This window comes from Amphiura filiformis, chromosome 16 (assembly GCF_039555335.1).
Source record: "Amphiura filiformis chromosome 16, Afil_fr2py, whole genome shotgun sequence".
NCBI lineage: Eukaryota > Metazoa > Echinodermata > Ophiuroidea > Amphilepidida > Amphiuridae > Amphiura > Amphiura filiformis.
Window position 1 is genome coordinate 40,181,221 of NC_092643.1, and position 24,862 is coordinate 40,206,082.

The 24,862-nt window shown below is 36.8% G+C and overlaps 1 protein-coding gene across 2 annotated transcripts; it reads right to left on the minus strand.

Moving 5' to 3' along the window:
* Positions 1 to 6,417: 6,417 nt before the first annotated feature.
* On the minus strand, positions 6,418 to 24,771 carry LOC140135985 (palmitoyltransferase ZDHHC3-like). 2 transcript variants are annotated; one of them, XM_072157688.1, is made up of 9 exons: positions 24,640 to 24,771; positions 18,130 to 18,298; positions 17,483 to 17,668; positions 16,473 to 16,618; positions 15,670 to 15,745; positions 14,381 to 14,462; positions 8,733 to 8,810; positions 7,558 to 7,691; positions 6,418 to 6,674 (listed from the first exon to the last, which is right to left on the minus strand). In XM_072157688.1, the coding sequence occupies exons 2-9, from the start codon at positions 18,289 to 18,291 to the stop codon at positions 6,510 to 6,512; spliced, it is 1,029 nt and encodes a 342-aa protein (XP_072013789.1). In that variant the 5' UTR covers positions 18,292 to 18,298; positions 24,640 to 24,771; the 3' UTR covers positions 6,418 to 6,509. The 2 variants fall into 2 exon arrangements, with proteins under 2 accessions (XP_072013789.1, XP_072013790.1); XM_072157689.1 differs by lacking the exon at positions 8,733 to 8,810 and having other exon boundaries at positions 24,640 to 24,767.
* Between the last annotated feature and the right edge of the window lie 91 nt (positions 24,772 to 24,862).

The window sequence follows — 24,862 nt, forward strand, 5'->3', positions numbered from 1 at the left end:
AATTCCTCATCAAATGTTGCGGTGATATTATTGCATTAAAATCAAATCTGGCTTTACGGAAAAGGCTAGAGAGCTTTAATTTTGAGGTGGGTAAATGACAGAATAAAACTCCAAGCCTGCAAGTTAAGATCGTAATTTTAAATTTTGACATTTGATGTCATTTTAAATTTAGATAATTGATGGAATTTAGTTGAAAAAGGGCACTTACACAGACGTCACAATCAAGTGTAGGGGCGCTTATTAAGTTGAATATGCTTCTACCAAGTTGTTATTAAATTTATAAATTTGTTACATTTCTTGCCATAAATCTACAATTACCATCATCACCAAATTAAAATTGAGGTGGGAATGCAACAACAAGGATAAATCACTTTCGGTTTGAAAATTAACGGAAGGGATATAAATTATTTCACATGGATTTTTCGATGGAAGGCCGTGACAATTATTATACACTGATTGTCAGTTACATAGTGGAAAATTTGACAGCTACTGTTTTATGTGGTCTTTTTTTATACACTTTAAAATAGAAAATTATTTTGGCACATCCATTGCAACTCCCACAACCACTATAAAGGCTAGGCTATAGTCCACTGTCTTTGCAGATATTTATCTGTTGCACCAGACATTGCGTTTTCAGTTTTCCGCAGCAGTTGCCATTCAAGAGACTAGCTTTGTTCTCATTTTCTGCAGCGCGAGATGCAGAGGTAACAACTTTGAGCCGTTACGGAAGATGCTGGTGGAGAGAAGAATGGCACTTGTTCACATTCTAAGAGTGCACAGCGTAAACATGGAAGTAGGGTTCTGATTGGCCGATTCAATCGTCTTGACAATCATAACAACAAACCGATAACCTGACGAACAACGCTTTGCATGCGTAATCAACCATTGGTTGATTATGCATGAAAAGTATTGGTCGGCGCAGAGCGGCGCTCTTGAAGGGAACACAAAGCTCCTCGTAACTATGTCGCTCATTAACAGTGCGCTCACATCAATCAGAGCAAAAGACTGCCATACTTCTCTGAAGCTAGTGTAGCTGCTGCGTCAGTCGCAGCAGAAAATAGGTCGCAAGATGTTGGACTATAGTCTGACCTTAGTCAAGTCTCTCACACACTTGCACCAATATTTACAAATAAAAAATCATGAAACACTTTTTTTCTGGAATGATCAGCTTTACCTTTCAATCTAGCAATCTACAATACCGCTCAAATTTTTATCAACCACTTCATGATCTTCTAAGTTCTAAGCTTGTCCTGTATTGTGCTGATGACATTATGCAGAAAACTTGTAATAAGTTAACTCAAAAACAAACAAACAAACTGTCGTAGCATGAAAAATCAATTCTGCAAAAATATTCACTTTCAATACAATAAATCATTTGCATAAATTAATATAAATATAACCTTAAGTTGCTACTAAAAATACATAAATAAATACACCTGGCCCACTTCAATTACAAGCATTATACACTTAGACAATTAGAATACCATTCCACATTGTCAATCACAATTCACCTTTCAGAAAGCAGAAAATATGTCTTCATTCACAGAGGTATAATATTTTGCCATAAGTTGATTTCTTTGGAAAAAAAACCTTGCCTCTGCTCAGAGTATAACCAGGCCTTGCTGTTTGTGGTGAGCAATCACCGCTCGCCCAAACTCAGTATCTAGTGAGCAATTTTCCACTCACCAAAGACACTAAATATCGCTCGCAGCGAATCACCCAAAATCATTGAAAATGAAAGGGAGGGTGTCAACAGTGCGCAAGTGATCATATTGGTATGAATGATCTTTTAGACCTAGAGAATGATTTGACATACTACAGAGTGATTCAGCTCGACCACTCGCTTAGCATTATGTTAGCGAGTGATTGACCACTCGCCTTTAAAATCTAGACAGCAAGGCCTGTATAACAATACTGTCTAAAGCAATATTTATCAAGTGTTCTGTTTGACAGATAACTACTTGACACCTTATATATCATTGCAGTGACTTTGTGGAACTTAAATTACTTCGGAGTTGTTCTTTCACATTCATACTATTTTTTACAGGTCTTATATAAACAAAATAATCTTCCACTAGTTATCTACTTTTTAAATCAATCATACATGATCATAACAAATATATTCAATTTAATTTTGTATGTTACATAAGATAGTAAACTTAGCATCATAAAATCGTTATTACCATCATGCACACGTGCAGTTAAACATAAACAGCAGAAATGAATACACTGATCAGAACGATCGACTGCAGATCCGTCGGATAACGCTTGGATGATGTCACGATGAGGTTAGCATTTATTCCGTATTGAAAAGCGTGTTCCGACGGATCTGCACTCCACCGGCCTCGATAGTCTGCTGTTTCACACTGATAGTTAAAGCAGGTGTATTAACCAGTAAGATGGTATGTGCTATGAGATGACCACTTTCCTGATACCAATACATTTGGTGTCAGTGTATTCAGGTATCCATGGAGATATGCCAGTCTATGCCCCCTTCATACACATGTTCACCCTTCTTGCTATCTCAACCATTATGAATGTCTGATAATACCAACGAGCCTTCAAATTAAATTGGTGCCATAAAGCAAGTAATTTTAATTTTGTTCAGCCAAATCTGACTCTGTTCAGCCAATTCTAATGGCTTTGATTGTAGCACAAAACAGAATGATGCATGTGCAATCTACTTTGTAGCTTGCTTCAATGAGTAAGGAGAGCCTTACCATGAACATGTCTTCTAGGTGCCAGCATACACAATAGCCAATATATATGTGACACGATCAAGGGAAATGAGTCGGATGTTGCTAATATTGATTTTGAGATATTGTCAAAGAAAGTTTTTAAATTCTTTTGTTTTATATTGTTTTCAGCGATGGATAAATTGATGTAACTTTGCAAAGAAAGGTTGTATCAACATGGGTGTTCAGTTTCAGAGAGCTCTAACTGTCCTCTTTAAAAACCAATGTTAAACACATTTTCGACCAGGGTCGACATTCCCCTTGATCATGTCATATGCACAATATGTATTACACATGGACTTCAGTCTCTCCTAGTCCCACATCTGGGTGAAATTCTATTTGTGACCCCTCGGCACAACTGAGCCCGGATGTCGCCAGTGCCACTATTGAGATATGCTCCATCGAACTTAACAATAAACAATAGGAAACAAAGGATTTATTGACTGTTTTATTGATTTTTCACTACTTAAATGTCAAGTACTATAGACATGATATACACCATTTTAAAGCTAATTTCAAGCAGAATATTTTGGTTGAATATCTCAAAAATGATGATTGGCGACTTCAGGGCTCAGTTGTGCCGAGGGGTCACATTTGTGTGAGGGACTTTATGAAGGTTTACAAATTACATGTATTATTTATATTTTGAAGTACAAGGCACAATCACATTGTAAATATATGCAAATCACATCTCTCTAGCGGCTAAAACAAATGAAACAAAATATACAAAAGCAATCTCAATATTATTACACTTCATACAAAAAATCTGACCAATATGTTCAGATATCATCTGTTATGTACAATGGTCCCAATGAGCTATACTAGCTGGATAAAATATCAATTGGGAATATTTTGACACATTACATAAAAAGTTTCATCAGCATTATCTCAGAAATTGTGATTAGCATCATTATTCATTTATTAAACAGTATTAGGCTATTGTTCCGAACAATGCGCTATTCCAGTTGAGATCCATACACCCCAAGACATGACCTTAATCTTCCACACAGGGAGTGTGAATTGCAAATAGAGTTACATAAATGAGTGAATCCATTTGAAATTTACACCCACTGTGTGGGATATTAAGGCCATGTCTTCCATAGGGGGTATATGGATTTCAACTGGAATAGCCCAATAGCAACTGGGCCCAAAAACCGGTTCTGCCCGGGTGTCGGTGGTTGACCGGGGGAGGTTTGAAGCCATGCCTTATTTAAATGTACTTGGAATGCACTAGTTTACTTCAAGTCACAATCTGGGAATACAAAATGATTTTCATCTGGGAACTGTTTTATGTGTATGTGTAAAGCTGCATCTTTCAGGAGAACTGGATGGTGGTAGCAGAGGCAGATCTCTCCCTACAATGGTTGCTATAGTCTGCCTTGTCTCAAGTTAAGAGTAACGCCATGTTGAATTTTGCAGTGGCAAACCTTATCTTAGAAGAAGGGCAGTTGTTCGTATGCCAGCGACGCAACCACATGAATTAAAGGATTAGATTAATCTAAAAGGGATTTTTTTCAAAAATAGTTAACATTAACATTGTACATCCGATGAGTGCCATTTATATATAATATTTATTGACAATCTGGATGAACTGGATGGATCAATGCAAGTCACTCTCCTGTAAGCTTTCATACCCATTCTCAGGAGAACAATATCCCGTAGAAGTGATTTCAGCATTATAAATTTACTTAGCTTCAACAGTGCATTTAGGCACTTGCAATGCAATCAGATTTTGAGCAATTATGATCGATAAAAATACACAACAAATTGTGACATTATCTGATCGATTCGAGTTAAAGGTAAAAGTACTCGGAAAATAACCACCACTTTCAAAAAATTCAAAGCAATGAAAAAAATATGTGCAAGTTGGAGTAGCTTGTAATAAACATCTCAAAAAAAGTAACTAACCCCCCTTAAATAATGACCATTATTCAAAACGGGTGATTGTATTACAAATCTGTAAAAAGCGTTGGAAGCAGAATTTATTTCTGCACATTTTGACACCTCATTTGTAGCAATTGACTAAATATTGACGTCACAGCGTACATTTAAATCAATGTAACCCAAGATTTGAAAGTTGCAGCATATTGTATTGATTTTGTGTTCAGTGTAATGGAAGGAAATCTGTGTAATGATATCTGAGTGTTTTTGTATTGTAAAAATTTGTATGCAAGTGCAACTTTCAAATCTGGACCTCACTACATTAAATTGACCGGTGTTTTATTGTTTTCTGGTTTTATCGTACCAAATGAGGTGTTAAAATGCGCAGAAATAAATTCTGCTTCCAATGCATTTTACAGATTTGTGATACAATCGCTCGTTTTTTAATAATTGCCATTATTTAAGGGGGGGGGTAGTTACTATTTTTGAGACTTGAAACAAAATGATGTATTCTACACAGAATTAGTCTTTTGTCAAGATTTGATTGGAAGATTATAAAGCTTACAGAATGAACCTGTATGAGCCCTCAATGAACTCTTAACACTGTATTTGCTTGCTACTGGAGGTTATGCTAGCAGTAATTCTACAAAGATGTTACATACAGGAAAAATTTTTACTTCAATGTAAACTAGATGGACCGCGGTTCTCGGATGTCGCGGTTTTCGACGCATAGCGTCGACCGTGATGCCTCCACAAAAGGGAGTGATGTGGAATTCACAAATTGATACAAAGCTTCAAGCCTAAAAGAGGAGACTGAATTTGACCTTAGATGACACCTGGATGACCCCAAAACAACCTTTCAATGACTCCTGGGTGACCCCAAAATGACCGCCCAAAAATTTGGCTCTAAATGTTGACTGTACCCACCAAGTTTCATGCCCATACAATAGCTTTTACTAATTTGACCTCAGATGACCCCTGGTGACCCCAAAATGACCTTCCAAAAATTGGTTCTAAATGTTGACTGTACCCACCAAGTTTCATGCCCATACGACAGTTTTACTAATTTGACCTCAGATGACCCCTGGATGACCTCAGATGACCCCAAAATGATCTTCCAAAAAATTGGCTCTGAATATTGACTATACCCACCAAATTTCATGCCCATATGACAGTTTTTACTAATTTGACCTCAGATGACCCCTGGGTGACCCTGGATGACCCCAAAATGACCTTCAAAAAATTAGGCTCTGAATGTTGACTGTACCTTCCAAGTTTCATGCCCATACAACAGTTTTTACTAATTTGACCTCAGGTAACCCCTGGGTGACCCCAGATGACCCCAAAATGACCTTCCAAAAATTTGGCTCTAAATGTTGACTGTACCTACCAAGTTTCATGGCCATATGACTATTTTTGCTAATTTGACCTCAGATGACCCCTGCATGACCTCAGGAGACCTTGACCCACTAACCAATATAAACTTGTTCTGTCTGGGGTCAAGATGCACCCACCCACCAAGTTTGAGGAACGTGCGACCCCCAGTCTCCGAGAAAAGAGGTAAATAAGGAAAATGGGCCCTCTGACCTCAAATGACCTTTTACCTCAGTATATGACCTTGAACCTCACCCAAAAAAAAGTAGCCAGAGTTTTTGACCATGACCCACCTATCCTGAAAATCTGAAGCCAATCCGCCCATCCATGCCTGAGATATCGCATCCGGACGGAAGGACGGAAAGACGGAAGCACGGAAGGACGGACATTGCAAAAACAGTATGCCTCGCGGTGGAGGCATAAAAATAAGCTCCTTTAAGTCAAATTGATCAGGTAATGTCACAACATATATAGGCCTACCAATATACAAATACATGTACATACTGTTATAATTCAATGCTATACACTGTACATGCACGATTGTGTTTTTCCACTGCTTACATCTGGGGTGACTAGTGGGTTAAACCATCCTATTGAAAACTGGCTGCCAAATACCGCCCTCATTGCCATGCAGTGTGTCTGCTTGGCCCATGTGGGCTTCTCACGTTTTAGTTGTTCTATACCCTGTGTAATTGAGGGAAAGAATGAATTTAAGTTAGTGTTATTTTTTTGGTAACTTGCTACAAAGTCTACCCTCCTATGGAAAAACTCACATACAAGTAAATAACATATAGTAGATATTGTGTATTTCCATGAGGGGTAGACATCACGGGTTGATTACTATTGATTTTAATAAGCCACAGATGGATGGACAGACATACACAGAAACACAACCCCCCTACAATGGCACCCCATACAAGTACTGACGCATATTTACAGATGTGTAGAAACAATAAAGCACACACACCCCTGTGTGTGTTCACCGCCAACCACGGACATTGTGTATTGCTATCCAGCCGTGGGCATGGTGTTTTCATCGCCAAACCAAGGAATAAAATGGCGGATTTTTCTTGTGTAAGATATGAAACAGAATTTTACCCATCAAGTGCTGACTGTATGTTTTACATGTGTGGGCCGCAGTTTTGAGCAAGTGTCGCTCAAATGCATTTAGCATGCACTTGCGATCTCTTGCAGAAGTTTGAAACCGTGGACGGTGGAAGGTGAACAATATTGCATGTGTCCGCGTTTGGCGTTAAACACATACGCAAAGATATATACTGGCCCCTATCTATAATACATGCAGATAGAATTTGGGCTCGTATATGTCACCATGGATATTCAAGGAAGTTCAGAAGACTTACTTGTATTATCATCTGATTGGGCATCCCAGCTCAGGTTACACAAGAAATAAATAAACATTTATTGGCGCTGTTTACAGCCTCAACACGGAAGTGCGATTCTGATTGGCTAATTGAATCACATCATCATTACATCGGCACCTCATTCACTGATTTGGACACCGTGCAATAATATAACAAACATGACTCAAATCAGACCTGGTACTCACCGTTTCATCAGTACATATTGCATGCACCTGTGTTCCAAACATAATGGCAGTGAATAATGAGAATAAGAGTGCTTCAAATGTCAGCGCTATCATGAAGATTACTGTAGCAGGGGCTGAGAAATGGGTACACTCATCTGCAAGGAGATAAACAAATAAAAACAAAAAAAACATTAAGTGGTGGTGTTTTACATTAACTACTCTGTGAACAATACCTAAGGAACTTAAGCTTAAATGCCCACATTTGAACAATTATTTTTGCTTCCGAATGGCTATGGGTTGTTGGGCCTGGCGTAAAGCCATATTGTAACATTTGCTGAGGAGGATGCCCTCGATATTTTTCAAAAATATATATTTTACACAATAGTAATGCACTTTATTTAACTAGCTTACTTTGCAAAAATCAGGATTTTAGGTGCTGTAGTTTTGTCAAAACCCGAGATTTTGAAGTAGCAAAGGAACTGTCGTTTAATTATTACGATGGAAATATAGTCAAATGCATATGTGATGTTCATAACACACTATGCACATGGCATGCAGGACGGTCATGCACACATTAAAGGACCGTGCAGTAGCATGACCGACAGACTGATACACATTGGCCACATCAGCGCTGGTTGTATATTCAACTTTTTTTTACTTTACCTCAGTTGTTCGGCTCAAAATTAATATAAAAGGGGATATATCTGACAGTAAAAGCTAACATTTTATGGAAAAGTAATACTAATCTATTTTTTATGGAAATTATACAAAATGGCTTTAAGAACAGGAAACCTTTTCTTCCTGTTTTTTTTTCTTTCTTTCCACAACTGAAACTTTTGATAAAACCTTTTAAAAAATAATCTAAAGTTTATGTTTTGTTTGTATGGTCTGGCATATGATGATGGGGTATATAACTCTGGAGAGTGATAACATTTACAGGTTAATATTCAAACTGATTTTGAAGTACAATTGTTATAGCCTTTTAATATTTTTATCAAATATAGTTTATACGCATTTCATGTGCATACTCGCATTGAATCCCTATGTTCTGACGCGCGGTTCAGCTTTGACCCATCCTAGCTCCACGCTCCGAATCCACGTCTCTTGCAAAATTCACAACATATTCATGCACACAAACATTTCACGCTTTATGGTTAAGTTTAAATCATAATGTTATTTCACACAATTTTTCTAACCTTCAGTGCTCCATCTGGTTGTGATCAAGTGAAAGACATCTTGCATTTCTGCAGGGCCCATGGGTAAAGAAGGACGCACTAATGAATCAAATCAGGAAAGCATGCAAAAATCAAATCAAAATGGATTGGATTACTACCATAATTAAAAAATAATTAATTAATAAATTAAAATTATATCTGCTATTCTAACTTATTGCTAAAAATCATGTGAATATTATGGTGCTAAGGGGTACAAATAAAACATTTGACTTCTTGGAAGTATTTCTTAAGGGCTCAGATAGTGATGTTTGCACAGTATTTTTGTGGGACCTGATAGCACATCAGACACACCAAATTGGATTCTGAATATGAGGAATATCCTTCTGATATCAAACAGTTTTGATTAGTTGAAATTCACGATATAATACAAATTTTATGACAAATAACAAAATATTTTTGACATTTAACAGTCCTAAACTTTTTAAGTGTAAGTAGCTGGGATGAAGAGCCTTCCATCAAATGAAAATTTTGACCTCTTTTGTGTTGAAGATAAACATTTTTTCCCAAAAGGACATAAAACTTTTAGGTGTTTTGGGGAAAAAAATATGAAAGGTCAAAATTTCATATGATGGACAGCTTTTCCTCCCACCTACATACACTTTAAGTACTTGTACATGAGAAGTGTTCAATGTTAAATGTAGATATTGTTGTATTAAATCACAAATTTCAAAAAATAAAAATTATTTGATATCATCCGGACATTCCTCGTATTCAGGATGCAATTTGGTGTGTCTGATGTGCTCTCACGTTCCACTAAAAATACTGACGGACCCTTAAAACAGAAATTTATTACTTGGGAGTATCTCTTAAAACACATAAAATCTTAATAGTTCTATTTAGCAATGAAATTCAAAGGTGAACTGATTTAAAAGTAGTTGAATTATCTACAGAAATAAGAAAACTGATTTATTTAATATTAATATTTTGATCATGTTTTAAGATATACCCGGTATTGCATTCATAAGTTTTTAGATATATGTTATGGTAGTAATCATATCAAAGAGCATGCAAATGAATATCATCTCTGTTAGTAATTGAAATATCGGCAATAGCTCAAATGCACTGTGCCTCAGCAAATAAAAACGTGCAGTGATTTATAGTGTGCAATGTACAGGCATAAACCCACCAAGCCTCAGCACTTTTATAGGAATTTACTGGCCACTGTGGCCAAAGGCACACCATATAAACCATTTTGTAACAATCAGGGACTTACAGCTGAGAAGCACAGACCCTATTCATACCACAATAAACCTTCACAGCCAGGATGAACTCCCTGAATTCTCATACGGCAGCTCTATTTTTCATGAGAACAAACAGGGGCAGACTAGCATCACCAAACACCAATGTACCAGAGTCAAACGCATAACCAATTCAGCTAACTTGACTGCTTAAATATTCATGAGATCAATATCAGGGGTGTGATTCAAAGCTTATGAAAAATACTGAAAGTAGTAAAAATCCTGAAAAACAGTGAAATTTGGCTAAATTACCTGAAAATCAATACAATTGCATCAAATTTGGCCACAGTCACACCTGAAATCTATTGATCAGATTCATTAGGTTTGAAGGAAACTGTTCTTTTCTTGAATGGATGGATCAAAGTTTAACAACCAAAAAAAACCCAAAAACCTTTTAGTTTTATCAAAACCATAAATTCAATACAACAATTTTCAATTATGTTATTCTTTTTCCAACAATTTTATCTTTGTTTTTATTATTATTTAATTTTTTTTAATGAATCTTTGAAAACATTTATTATATTGGTTTTTGCAATTATGTGAAGATAGCGCCCTAATTTTTGCCTTTGAGTAGACTGCATTCTACTAGTCAAAACTGAGGCAAATGTCCCAAAACACAGAGATGTCTTCAATCCATGTCTGACACATTTTGATTTGATGATTACATGCACTAGAATATTTATGCAATAAATAAATGCCCACATGGTGCATTCAATAGAGGAACCAATTACATGAACATGCATTAGGCCACAAAAAAAGTTGTTTGCTTGTCCTCGTCCGATCGACCGTCTGGGCAGTCCCGACCGTATAACTTTTTTCTTTGAAAAATTTTTTTTTTACCATTTTTCAAAAATGTCACAAACTTTTCGTCTGAAAAAGTGAAGATACAGTGGAAACTCGTTAATACGAGATCGCCGGGGTCGGCATGTTTAGCTCGTATTAAGCGGAGTTCGTTTTAAAAGTCAGGTACAAAATATGTGTCGGAACTTCGGAAGAATGCATGTGTTTAAGGCCAGAGTAATGGGAGACACATTCGTCCACGACCTAATTTGAGATTTTTTGATATTTATCAACACTAAGATGTATTCTTTCACTTGAAACTGATAAAATACAACTTGCTAATATTTATTCGTATTTTTGCTTGATTTATTTCACTCTCTTCAACTCTAAAAAGTCACATGGCTCAAGACAGCTTAGTAAATTGGCGGAAATAATGAGTCAGAAATGCTTGCGAATGCGAAATATGTGATTACTGCTGCGATTCAAGCGTCAGCGTATGCCGGGCGCAACTCTGCGCGTATGTCCAACGCAGTCAAGGCGCATTCGGTATGTTGTTAACGCCAGCAAATGTGGTGTAAACAAAACAAAAATTTGCAGTCAAAATGCCGCTTAGATTTTTTAATTATTTTGAATTTTGGCGCACTGAAAGCAGAGATTATAGAATCATTGGTGAAAAAAGATGCATGTTTAGACCATGCACTATATACAGCTTTTACAAGTGTGAAAGTTTTACCGTTTTAAAATTTAAGGACGTTTTGTGCATAATTTTGACATTTTTTTACTAAAACGTCGATTTCTCAGAGTTCACTTTTGACAATATTGCGCGATTTTTGTGACAAGATAACTCGAAAAATATGCAAGCAAAGGGTAAACTTTTGCACTCTCCTTTAGAGTACATCAAAGTCTAGGGAAGGTTTTTTCATTTTTTTAAATATTTGTTTTAAACAAAAATATACACCATTATGTGCAATTTTTAGCTTAATAGAGTGACAAAATGGCTTTTTTTCACATGTTTTTTCAATATTTCAAAAAAGAGACTAATTTCAAAAAATAAAAAAACCTTCCCTAAGTTCACGTCTCTTCTTCATGAAAAGCTAACTGAATACTTTTTACTCCGAACGGATTTTTTTCTAAGTTGTCACAAAAAAATTGGGGTAAAAGTGAATTTTTGTGATTTTTTCAAAAACTTGAGATTTTTGAACAAATCTGACGTCACCATGGGATTCCTTGACTCATTTCCTTTCCAAAAAATGTATAGTTTTATATACTTTGGACATACAATTCAGAAATAATGAAGCTCGAAAAGGTCCATGTTCTCTCCTCTCAGTGGGCTGTACAAGCAAACTCCCGGGCAAAACTTCACTGGTCGAGTCAGCATAGCCGTCTTCATTATTTTATACTAGATTTGCAGCCTCCGAGCAATGTCACAGTTCGAAATTCCCTCAATCGGTATGATAGGCTAATATATTTGTTTTTGATTTTCGGTAAGAGGCATTTTTCTCACAGTGCTCTGATCAAATTTAGATGATTTTCTCAAGCTGATTATCGTAAACAAATAAAACAATTATACGGCGGTATCGGGATTTCCCCTACTTCCAGCAGCTAGTAAACATGCCTTGAAGGGTTTCCCACTTTTGATCCAAGGGCGGACTTCCGCGTTTGCGATTGGCTAGTCTGATATGTCGTCAGCAATAATTGGCCTTATGGCAAATTTCGTCATAACTTGATTTTATAACATCTAAAAATAGGAAAGGGAATCCTCATTTGCCGCTAAAGTGATGTCACGAGCGAGTATTTTGTCAACTTCTGACATGATTTACATCATAAACTTTCCTTGGGAAATTAGCTCGTTTTATCCATCATAAAAACAATAAAAAACAAAAGCTTTGACTGACAGCAAGTGCTCGTATTAGGCGGATTTCGTGTTATTTACCTCGTATTAAACAGTTTATTTTGTACAGTAAATAATAGGGGAAAATCGGGACCACAAGTTTCTGTTCGTAGTAAGCGGTTTGTCGCATTAAGCGATCTCGTATTAACGAGTTTCCACTGTAATACCATTTCCTGCATAGTTTAATTCCCCATGTCCAATCATATACCTGGCTGAAGGTTCCGATTTTTTTGTATTATCATCCACAGCGTCCTCATGCACAATTAGACATGTTGAACTTAAAAAATGCAGTATTTTAAGTCTGCCAGACATGCACATGTCAAATAAAGTAGGATTTACCTTGAATTTGTCTTTGGTGGAAATTCTGTGCTTATAGTGTGAGTGTTTTACACACCAGGGTTCGATTTAACTTGTGTCGTATAGCAAAATTCTCCCTAATTTGGACAACCTGCTACACAAATATCAGCTTGTATAGCAATATTTTACAATGAAAACATATGCTAATATTATAAGAACATCACCTAAATAATATTTTCACTGAAAATTGCTATGTAAGTTTTTCAAAGTAAATCGAACCCTATTACACACATAGGCCTACAAGTACTTCACATGATACTTTTGGTACTTGAAAAATATATAGGGGCCTAAGAAGGAAAAAAAAAAAAAAAAAAAAACTTTTCCTGACCGACCGACCCACTTTCTGAAAGTGATCTATGGACAAGCAAACAAATTTTTTTTGGCCTTACTTATTATAAGGTCAAATCACTTAAAACAAACTTCACAGACTAGAATTTCTCACATCAATGCATAACTTCCACTTAACACTTGCGCCAGCTAAAACCATAATGTACGATTTCCATTAAATGTTAATTTTGTTATTCTTTACTGAAAATGCTTCAGTATCAGGAGAGGTAACTTCTGTCCATTTTAAGCTGAAGTAACAAAGGTAACATGAAAGAAATCACACTGGCTATTTTGGCTGTTTAACACATAAATAAATAAATAAATAAATTTCGGAATTTATATAGCGCTTTTTCCACAGGATTCAAAGCGCTGTAATTTCGCTATGTGGTGAATCATCACAATCAGATCGCATCAACTAGGCTAGTTGCAGCCGAACCCGGCGCAAACCTATCCGCACTTAGATTGTAACATCCACCCATTTTCTGCAGCTCCCCAAATTCCATTGGGTGAAGGAAGTTTTGATAACGAAACAACTAATCACCGATTTTGAAAGCAGGAGGAAACCGGAGATCCCGGAGAAAACCAAGTAGAGCGAGCATGGATCGGGATAAACCAAGTGCACATGAGTCCTTGGGCTAGCGCCGGGCTTGAACCCGGGACCTCAGTGGTGCAAAGCGAGGAATTACCACTGCGCTTAACTCGCCTCCCATAGTTCTATGGACGATTTATTGTCTGAATGAGACATTATGTCAAAATTGCTCTGTTTACCTGACAAACACTCACAATTTTGGTTGCTTCCATTCTTCTACATGTGTAAACATTACAAATATGCCAAAAAATCAGGTTTGAAAAAAAAATTAACAAAAATTTCATATTGTAAGATCACCATCATACATTATGGCTTTAAATCAATAGAACAGTCACAGTAGAGTATAATTTTGCATTGCCTTAATCGGTGTATTCATAGAAGTTAGCATTGATGTTAGAAATCGCAATCCCTTAAAAAGTTTACTTACTTCCCCACTGTGATTTAACACAATGAATAAAATGATTGACGACAAGACCCAAGGCATGGAGAGACATAAGACATATATACATCTGGAAAAAGAAAGAAACAAAAACACAAGTATTAAAGATGTGTAACCCAATCGATATTTCATAACCCCAAATTACTTCAAAATGAAATCAGATTTTGATATCAAATGAAAGATCCTCCTTTTCTAATTAACATAATGAAATTAGACGTTCCACATCGATGTATTTCCGAAGAAATCACCAAAACACTGTCAAATTTGTCTTGACTGTGGTATTTCACTCCCGAAGTAAATTTACAGAATCGCTGTGTATACTGACCAGGGCAACTTGCACTCTTCTCGAAATGCTGGGAAAAAATATACAATTTATGAAATGCACCTCTCTTGTAGTTTGTTTCAGTCACATATTAGCCTCCTTTTGGCCCATTTTAGCATTAAATTTGCAGGTTTTTTGCATACTTCTCACGCATTTGTAAGTAAGTCAAGTCATTCTTGAAGTTGGTCAGCCGGATGACTTTGCAGTGGTATGCCATTGCTGGGTGCCTCCCTGGAATAAGGGAACACACAGGCCATTCAAACTAGACCAAATAGGTTAAGGGCTGGGGTTTGGACAGTATTTATTTTGGGACATTAGAGCACATCAGACATATCGAATTGCATTCTAAATACGAAGAATGTCATTCTGATATCAAATAATTTTGATTTTTTGAAATTCTCAATTTAATACACATTTTATGGCAAATCATTAAAAATTGATATTTTTGATATTTAACAGTACTTGAAGTAAACTTTATAAATCTGATGATTGATACTTAAAGTGTATGTAGGTGGGATGAAAAGCCGACGATCAATTGAAAATGTTGACCTTTCAGATTGAAGATATGGATTTTTTTCCCAAAACACCAAACAAAATTAGGTCTTTTGGGAAAAAATCCATATCTTCAATATGAAAGGTCAAAATTTTCAATTGACCGTCGGCTTTTCCTCCTGCTACATACACTTTAAGAATATATCATTAGATTTATATAATTTACTTCGAGGACTGTTTTATATCAAAAATTTGAAAAATATCAAATTTTTATAATTTCAAAAATGAAAATTATTTGATATCAGAAAGACATGCTTCAGTATTCAGAATGCAATTCGATAGGTCTGAGGTGCTCTCATGTCCCACAAAAAAATACTGTCGAAACGCAATAAACGCTCATTTTAGATCCCTTAATCAAGTGCTGTATTTTACTTATTTTACCTAGATTTATTACTCTACTTACTGTAAATAGAACAAAATATTTCTGGTTACTTTCACCAACACAATTATTGACCCACGGGCAATGGTGGTCCATTTTTCTGTGAAGCAATCATATAATTGGAAACGGATGAGATAAGTTGTTAGTATTTTACAGTTTTTAATATATTTTAGGCTGAATCACACTCAGTTTACACACATATTGATAATCTGCCCAAAATGTTCTTATATTATTGGGTCAGGAATTGCATGATAGTATTTCAGCTGAATAATATACTGTATACCATAAGTTGTATCTCCACTTGCATAGAAATACTGAAATTTCTCCTTGTCCCTTTTTAGAACCACCACCAAAACAGTGTTGTACAGGCATGCAGGGTGCTATGTGTGTTGGATTATAGGCTTGTAAAATAGAGGTCCCATCTGTTCCAGATATCAAACAGACCAGTGGTTCTCCACTGAAATTTTTTTAATGTGCCACTTTGTAGAAAATTCTGAAGTGTCGGTATCCATGAGAGCGTAGTAGTGACAGGTGGGGTTCATGGGCCCGCATTATACAAAGCAGGACTTCAACTCCTTTGTATGATACAGGCATTAGGGCCCCTGGTGGAATGGCGAGTTCCAAGGGTGACGCCCTGATGGGGAGCAGGGGGAAGCGGCACTGGAAGCTTCTGGATTGTAGCTTTTTTATGGCTTATAATAGTTCTCCTTAGACATTAATCAAGACACAAAAACTTTTTTATAATATTTAGAATTTTTCTCTTTCTACGATAATCAGGAAAAGTATTAGGGCAGTCCTGATGGGTCTTGCTGAATACTATAACTTACCTTATACATCTCCTGCATACGCTACAATGGTGGGCTCTTTCTGGTTTGATACTTATACATTTTGGACATCTATACACAACTTGGCCGACTTTTAAGCCCAGGGAATTCAAACGATCTTTGGTGGCATTTCCTAATGGTATAGCACCCTGGAAAGAAAACAAATGCAAAAAATTCAAAATTATGGAACATGTCGGTAAGCTTATCATTACAGTTGCATGACTACAATGATGTTGAATGCACAGACATTATGTTTTCAGTTGCCTTCTGCGAATTTTGGTTGTCCACGGCAATGTTCTTAGCAATAGCATTCAACTGATCATCTTTAATTGACCTTTGCGGTAAATCACATATGCCTTTGCAAGTACACCTGAGATGTCTTCATTTGACGTCAGTACGCATCCCGCCGATGCACACATCTTTTAGCAAACATCGTTACTGCGCATTACATGTCAGTGTGACGTCAAATGACGACTTCTCAGGTGTACTCGCAAAGGCTTATGGGATTTACCGAAAAGGTCACTTGTTTAATTGGGGCTTTGCTCTCTTTATCAATGTCTTTAGCAACGAAGGACAGCAATGCTGCAGGAACTTTACCGCTGTGGAAACTATCCACTGCATCTATAGCAATGGAAAAAATGTCTGCAAGATGCGAGACTACATGTAGCCTTTACAGTTTGACTATACTCTGTATACTTTCCTCAAGTCAGTAAAGTAAAATCAAATTTTGAGATAAAGAGTTAATTTTTCCAGGAATCTATTATGTTAGTTGGATTCCTTGCATCATTTCCTATCTAAAATGTATACTTTTACATACGGTACTTCTCATCATTTAGCGATAAAAGACTGTATCTAAATTACTGACTCGAGAAAGGTACATACAGACTATAGTGACTAGTTGACTAACTACGAAAACTGCAGCTGTGTTAGGCTTAAGCAGAATGCATTTTTATTAAAACACCAATTTTGAGATGTCCTTTGCAAGTGTTCAAATATGTTACTATCCAACTTACCGGGTCTGTCATCATTGTGCGTACATGTGCAACGGTGGCTGATATAGCTAATGCATTGAATAGCACTCCGTGTACTAGCGTGTAGAAATCTATACCATAGGGCAATAGGATGACCATTGTAACAGCAAATATACCATATAAGATGAGTAAATATGTGAAGACAGCGCAGATTATGCCACATGCATCCTGGAAGAAGAAAAAGACAATTACTTAGGGACAATTGCGAATTAGACCCACAGGTTTTTGCGGGTCGGACAATCAAGCTAGACGAATACATAATCGGGCAGCAGGGTCTTAGGGTGTGTAAATTTCTGGCTGCCTAAGCCCTTGTCAGGCAGTGTTCTTTACATCATAGTCCCCTGGAATCACTGAAGAATGAAAAGGTCACATTCATAAATCAAATAATTGAGATGAGCTTCACAACCTCCCGGCACGAGAATCGATCTTGCAAATTACCGGTACTCGATGCAATTGTTATGCTTGGTAATAACTTCTTGTCCTTCGTCAAAGATGCCAGGAAATGTATTTCTGTGAAAGCAGTGCATGAAAGTTTTCCATGTTTATAGAATGCTTGATAGTGACATACAGTTACAATCTCTTTATATTATAAAATCCAATAAAACTGAAAACCATTCATCGTTTATTACCTGTATAAACCAGTACTTCATTAAGCCCAACTTGCGTGGGATACCACAACACCTGCAGCACCTGTTTTCATCTTTCTTCTTCACTTCAAGTTGTGCTGATTCTACATCAAGAAGGGGATCTTTTGATGAGTTTGGCTGCAAAGGTTCCAACCGAAGACTCATGGTGATTCTGAAAAGAGAACAAGCAAACATGCTGTTGATTGAACGGTAAACTGATTGGCCAATTACGAGTCAATGTGTCGTTCGGCACCAGAAATGAAGGGAACAATAAGTCCAGACTATGTGTAGGTCGCTTAATTAATATTAACAAGGCAAACATATCAATCAGAGCAAGGGAGGGGCATTCTTCTCTGGAAACCAAAAGGTTTTGCCGAGTCCTTTTTAGAGCACTTGCACGAGAGCATTAGTCCTCACTGTTTTTTTCCCTGTGTATACATGAGTGACGTAAAAGCGTATCTGTCGTGTCCACATGATTTGGGTACATGAATACTAATGAGCAGCGCGAATCAGCACGATACTGACACCATAATGACGGGACTACCAAAATCCTGATGCTATGCACTTAGCTGCTTAAATGAGTACAGGGTTTGCACAGCGTGAATGGGAGTAGTAGACTATATTGACCTGAGCACACTATAACGTTCATAAGGCAATTTAACATCTGTTCATGCACCAGGGATGTAAGAGGTCAATGTTATAGTCTACCGAAAAACAATACGGTAGTACTGAACTCTCTACTCCAATGGGTAACTAATGTGTGCAACATCAAATTCTATAAGTTTACAACTGAGGCTCACTGAGCCTCAGTCAGACTCAGACTCAGAGTCCATTCCTTGTCTGCAAAATTAATATGCGCAGCATGGCAAGCCAGGGGAGGGGGCACTCACTAAAAATGGGTGACTGACGGGCATGTGCGGCCACATTGAACCCCATTTTTCAACACCCTCTCACCAGGGCCTAGATTTTGTCTTGCTTTGCGTGAATCAAAATCCATCATTTATGATCATAGCCACTGTACTTACTGTATGACACAATGAGATAAGTTGATTCTCGCGATGCAACCGAAATTACAATACGAGAATCATTACGAGAATTGATTCTGTGATTCTCGTCGAAATCCAGACCCTGCTCACGCTCACCTAATGACCCCCTTTGACTTTGTTTTTATACTGAACTCCCTCTCACCTAAATATAAAAATGACCCATTTTTTAGTTTTTTTATTTTCCTGTCACCAAAAGACCTCCCTTTTTCAAAAATTTTTGCCAAATTTATGATAATCTCTCGCTGAAATGACCCCATTTTTTTCATTACAGTATATTTCTTCTAATTTTTCAAAAATTTTCTATTTTCAAATTTTGATGAATTTTTGAAAAACTTTTATCATGACCCAAAATTTTTCCCAGTCTCACTACTTAAGGTTACACGAAGAAAGCGATATAAAAACGTATAAAAGACGTATAAAGTTGTTCTCTAAAACCGCGTTTTCTCAGCAATCAAATATCGCAGTGAGTCAAATGTTGGTGCATGGATGTATCTTAACATTATTTTTGTGTGTTTATACAAATTTTTAGAATCCGTTTGAAAATCCTTCGTTTAAATCATTTTTACGCACCATGTTCACAAGATCAAAAACACGTTCCATGCAGTTTTTTTCAAATATTCGCTCCGTATAAACCACGCCGAGTGATTGTTTTTCTCCATTTTTGTATTGTACTACAAATCGACCAAAGAAATAATGTTGCCATGGGGAAGAACCAAATACAGTACCGATTAAATTTTATTAGCCCGTTTTGGGAACAATTTTCGAGAATCTTGTACCACAAAACACTGTTATGTTACATTATCGATATCTGGATTGAGGAGTGTTAATTTTGATGTCTAACTGCCTACATTATTTCTCAAAAGTATGTCAATTCCTATACCATTTGAATTTCACTCCAAATTTAAGCTACTTTTGCAAAAATCGAGGTTTTTCGCCATCGATACCTCCGACATTTACAGCGGGATGAGATTGTTTACCATAAGAGCCTGGTATGCACTATTCCATATTGAGATCAATCGATTTCACAGGTCACTCAGTAGCTCAATCGGTTAGCGCGCCGAACTCACGTTGATTCGACTATATAATACTATAGTTTTGAGCTGGAAAACTTTGGTACGTGTTCGAGTCCCTATGTGGTCCATTCCATCTATTTTATTTTATTTTTCTCTCACCTTTTTTCTTTTTTCTTGTTCGTTTCTTTCTTTCTGACTGCAGCGATTGATTGTTTTTGCCCGCTTTTTTTTTTTCATTATATAATTCAGGAATTTTTAGGCTACGAAGATATAGGCCTACTAGACTAATAGGCGCGACCTATGAATATATTTTACAAATTAGATTAACAAAATATTGGTTGTTGGTTTTGTTACTGTTGTTGTAGGCCTATATATTGCATAATCAGGGTATAAATAGGCATACTAGGCCTATTATAACCTACAGAAGCATTGATTTATTTCACGACAGATATCATCCAGGATAATTTTAAAAATTGAAAATTTAGAAAATCCAAAGGAAAATTGCCGAAACGGCTGCCCACAATCCCCCCCATCAGCCCATATGGTCCTATCATGGTCGCCCCTTCCCTATCCCTGCAACATATAGGATGACTCACGAGCCGCGGTTTGTCCGTTGCCCTAGTTCAGATTGATCCACTATTGTACGCGTGAGTTCATTCTTTTCTGCATGGCTGTTTCCATTATTAAATTGCGCCCCTCTGGAATAAAGCCTTGAAAATCAATTGTATTTAACCTTAAGGGCTGGGGTATGAACGTTTGGACAGTATTTATTTTGGGACATTAGAGCACATCAGACATATCGAATTGCATTCTGAATCGAAGAATGTCCTTCTGATATCAAATAATTTTGATTTTTTGAAATTGCAATTTAATACACATTTTATGGCAAATCATAAAAATTGATATTTTGATATTTAACAGTACTCAAGTAAACTTTACAAATCTGATGATTTATACTTAAAGTGTATGTAGGTGGGATGAAAAGCCGACGATCAATTGAAAATTTTGACCTTTCGTATTGGAGATATGGATTTTTTTCCCAAAACACCAAAAAAAAAAGGTCTTTTGGGGAAAAAAATCCATATATCTTCAATATGAAAGGTCAAAATTTTCAATTGACCGTCGGCTTTTCCTCCCAGCTACATACACTTGAAGAATATATCATTAGATTTATATAATTTACTTGAGGACTGTTATATATCAAAATTTGAAAAATATTAAATTTTATAATTTGTCATAAAATTTGTATTATATTGTGATTTTCAAAAATGAAAATTATTTGATATCAGAAAGACATGCTTTGTATTCAGAATGCAATTCGATAGGTCTGAGTTGCTATCATGTCCCTCAAAAAATACTGTCGAAACGCAATAAACGCTCATTCTAGATCCCTTAACCTTTTTTGGTCAGATTTTCCAGTCTCACGGAAAGAACCCCTTTTGGGACCTTAGACCCCCCCTTTGTTTCAGTGTCTAGGCTCTCACCAAAGTGACCAAACCCCTATTTTTGAACCAGGACGCACATCCCTGTCACAAAGTCGAGTGCTCCCCCCCCCACCCATCATGGTAAAGTATTTAAGTAGTATGCTTAAGGGGGTCCTACACCCCTGGCCAATTTTGTGTCTATTTTTGCATTTTTCTCAAAAATTAAAGCACATTGGTGACAATTAATAGGTATGCTAGGTGAATTCAAATTTGCCATCAAACTGCATCATTTTACATATCAAATTAAAGCCATTGAGTAAAGAAAGCCAAAACTGAAAACATTTTTGTCATAGCACTTTCCGTAACAAAGTTACATCTTGTCAAAGATTGACTTTCATCAAAAAGATTCTGCTAGCAATATTCCCCAAAACGGCATTTAGGGGTGTTTCTAGATCTTAGTCTCATGGCGATAGCAGCTTTTTTTATTGGAACTGCTATCAAAATCCCTCTAAAATTCCATGTGCGACTTGATTTACCACCATAAAAAATCATATATTTGGGTCAAGTGAAGTATAGAAAACATATTTATGTAGGTTTCCTTCACCGGCCTATTCTCGAAAAAAAATCAAATTTCTATGTAAATATGCATTGTGTTTGGGCCCCGGTCTCGGCGAATTTCGGTGACTAGCAAATGTGTTAACTAAGGTTTGCCTGGGATACCTACAATTAAGATATGCATGTTGGCTAGGACTACAACTATTCGGCCCTGCCATGGCAAAACTAAGGGCCTAAACAAATTGATTTTTTCGAGATAATTGATTAAAACCGTACTCAGCCTCACAGCCTGTATTGATTTGCACAGGGTAACCCATCCTAATATGCCTGCCACTTCCACATACTTGTGCATAATACGGAAGGTCGATTTGTGCCCATAAATGTTTAGGCCTATGTTAAACTGTATGTTATACAAATTGTACAGCTATCATTTCTACCCTATGACGAACCGACATACCTGTAAATCAAATAGCCCACAAAAACTGGTCATCGCTGGTATTTTTCATGAAGAAAACGACACTTTTTACGCCGGAACATGTCCAAAACACGTCAGCTGACGTACAAGCCTCCCCACGCATGTACATAAACAAGCCATGTTCATTGTTTAATTGTCACCTGCAGCTGTTCGCAAGAAAACTTTCTGCATAAAATTACCTGGGGTCGTTATCAGGCCTGAGACACACTGGCGCTAGTTTGAGGACAGTCACTATGAGTTACTAATGTCGGCACATGCAGAAAATGCGTGATGGGTCGCCATTTTGTGACTCGTGCAAACTAACACAAACAAATTATTGGACTTAATAATCTTTTCAAGTTTTTAATAAAACGTGCATCTATCATGATAATATTACGTCATTTTATTATTTTATTATTTGAATTACATAAGCTATGTCAATTTTGTGTCCATGTTAATTTTTATATGGATTTACCTGCGTTGATTTTAAACTGTTGTGAACGTAGAGCTACGCAAATTGGCAGGCGATTACCCACCATGCAATGCGAATACACGGAAACGATCCAGTTTAGGATGCATCGCAGTTCCTGTTGTGTAAACCAGGCGTAAACCGCCCATCCAACCTGATCGTGTGCACAGGATTTGTGCTGGAGGCTAGTTAATGCGCACAACCAATGCGCAGAAGAAGACCTTGATACTAGGCGGAGCTTACGTTTCACAAGAATGATTGACAGCTGTGAGTAAGTGAAATTCTGTTCTGTGATTGGTACAAAAATATGGTTCTCGTATAAATGAATATATTATCCATGGCTTCAAAATTAGGAACTGTTTCTTCCACAGAGCCCTATATAGGGCTCTATGGTCTCTACTCATCATACACGACCGTAGAAGATCTGGCCAGCGACGACGCTTGCCAATCAGGCTAGCTATTTGTACGGCGTGGCCTCTCATCCTTTTTATTATCTCTGGTCTTGTCACGCTGGTAGATTCGCCCACCTGTGATTACTGACCTGGATCTGACAGAAGATTGTGGAATTTACGATTTTCAGCAGCAGGATTTTATGAAACTGCCAATATTTGCAAGTATTCTGAAGGATCGGTAATAATTAAAATATTTTTCATGGTGTCGGTAGTGCAAGTTGAAGTTAGTGAATTTGTGGTTTTGTATGTTATGTGCAAGAGTGTTTTCAGGAAGCGTAAATAGGCAGGCCGTTATGCTAAGCTCTCCATCTTATATGCAAGTTCGGCGACGAACTGGACACATCACACGGTAGTGTGATGTGTCCAGCCTGGATATACCATCCTAATTGGGGTATTTATTAGTGTTTGCGGGTTAGAATAGAAGTGTTTTATGTTTTTAATGGGTAGATATAATATCCATTGACCTTCCTGTGGTGAAAACTCCATTTCTCAAAAACTGTTAGTTAGGCCCTTTTGCCATGGTAGGGCAGCATTGCTCTGAAAAAGGCATAGTTTTAATATTGATTTATTGATCAAAAATACTGGTTTTCCCTCATTTTTTACTGCAACTATACAACTGCTGTCTGTGCCGAAATACAATTTTCAGTGCAGTAGTTGTAGTCCTTGCCCCTATAATATACATATCTTACTTGTCACCAATGCCATGGCATTGCAATGGCAATGCCAATGCGCTATAATTTTTGAGAAAAATGCAAAATTAATTAATTAGGCACAAAATTGGGCAGGGGTGTAGTACACCCTTAATTTGTAAAAGGAATTAGGTAAAACATTTAAGTGTAAGTATAATTCAGCTACCAATATGATCAATAGTTTAAGTTTCACTTTCTATGATTATGAACTGAAACTGATCAATGAATAATCATGGTAAGCTTATGCATGATACACGATTTTGTGTGCGATTCGCAAAAAAATGCAGAACTGTCATCGACGACACAATGCACAAACTTGTTTTATGGCCAAAAATAATCACGAAATTTTTCAATAACACGTCAGTGGTAATCTGTATACCTTTAGCTAACATGCGGTGCATTGATACTCACGTTTCTGGCTTCACTTTTGGTAGAATTTTGTATAAATTCTAGCAATTTGTTGTTACCATCGGGTGTGTATTTGTATCCCGGAAGTGTTAATGACACAAAAATGACCTTTCAACTATGGGTGATACCATTAATAATTTGGGTAAGGATTTAATATTTTTTGTAAATAATTTGCATTGAAAAGGCATAAATAAAGATTTAAAACATCTGCAATTATATCTTAAAT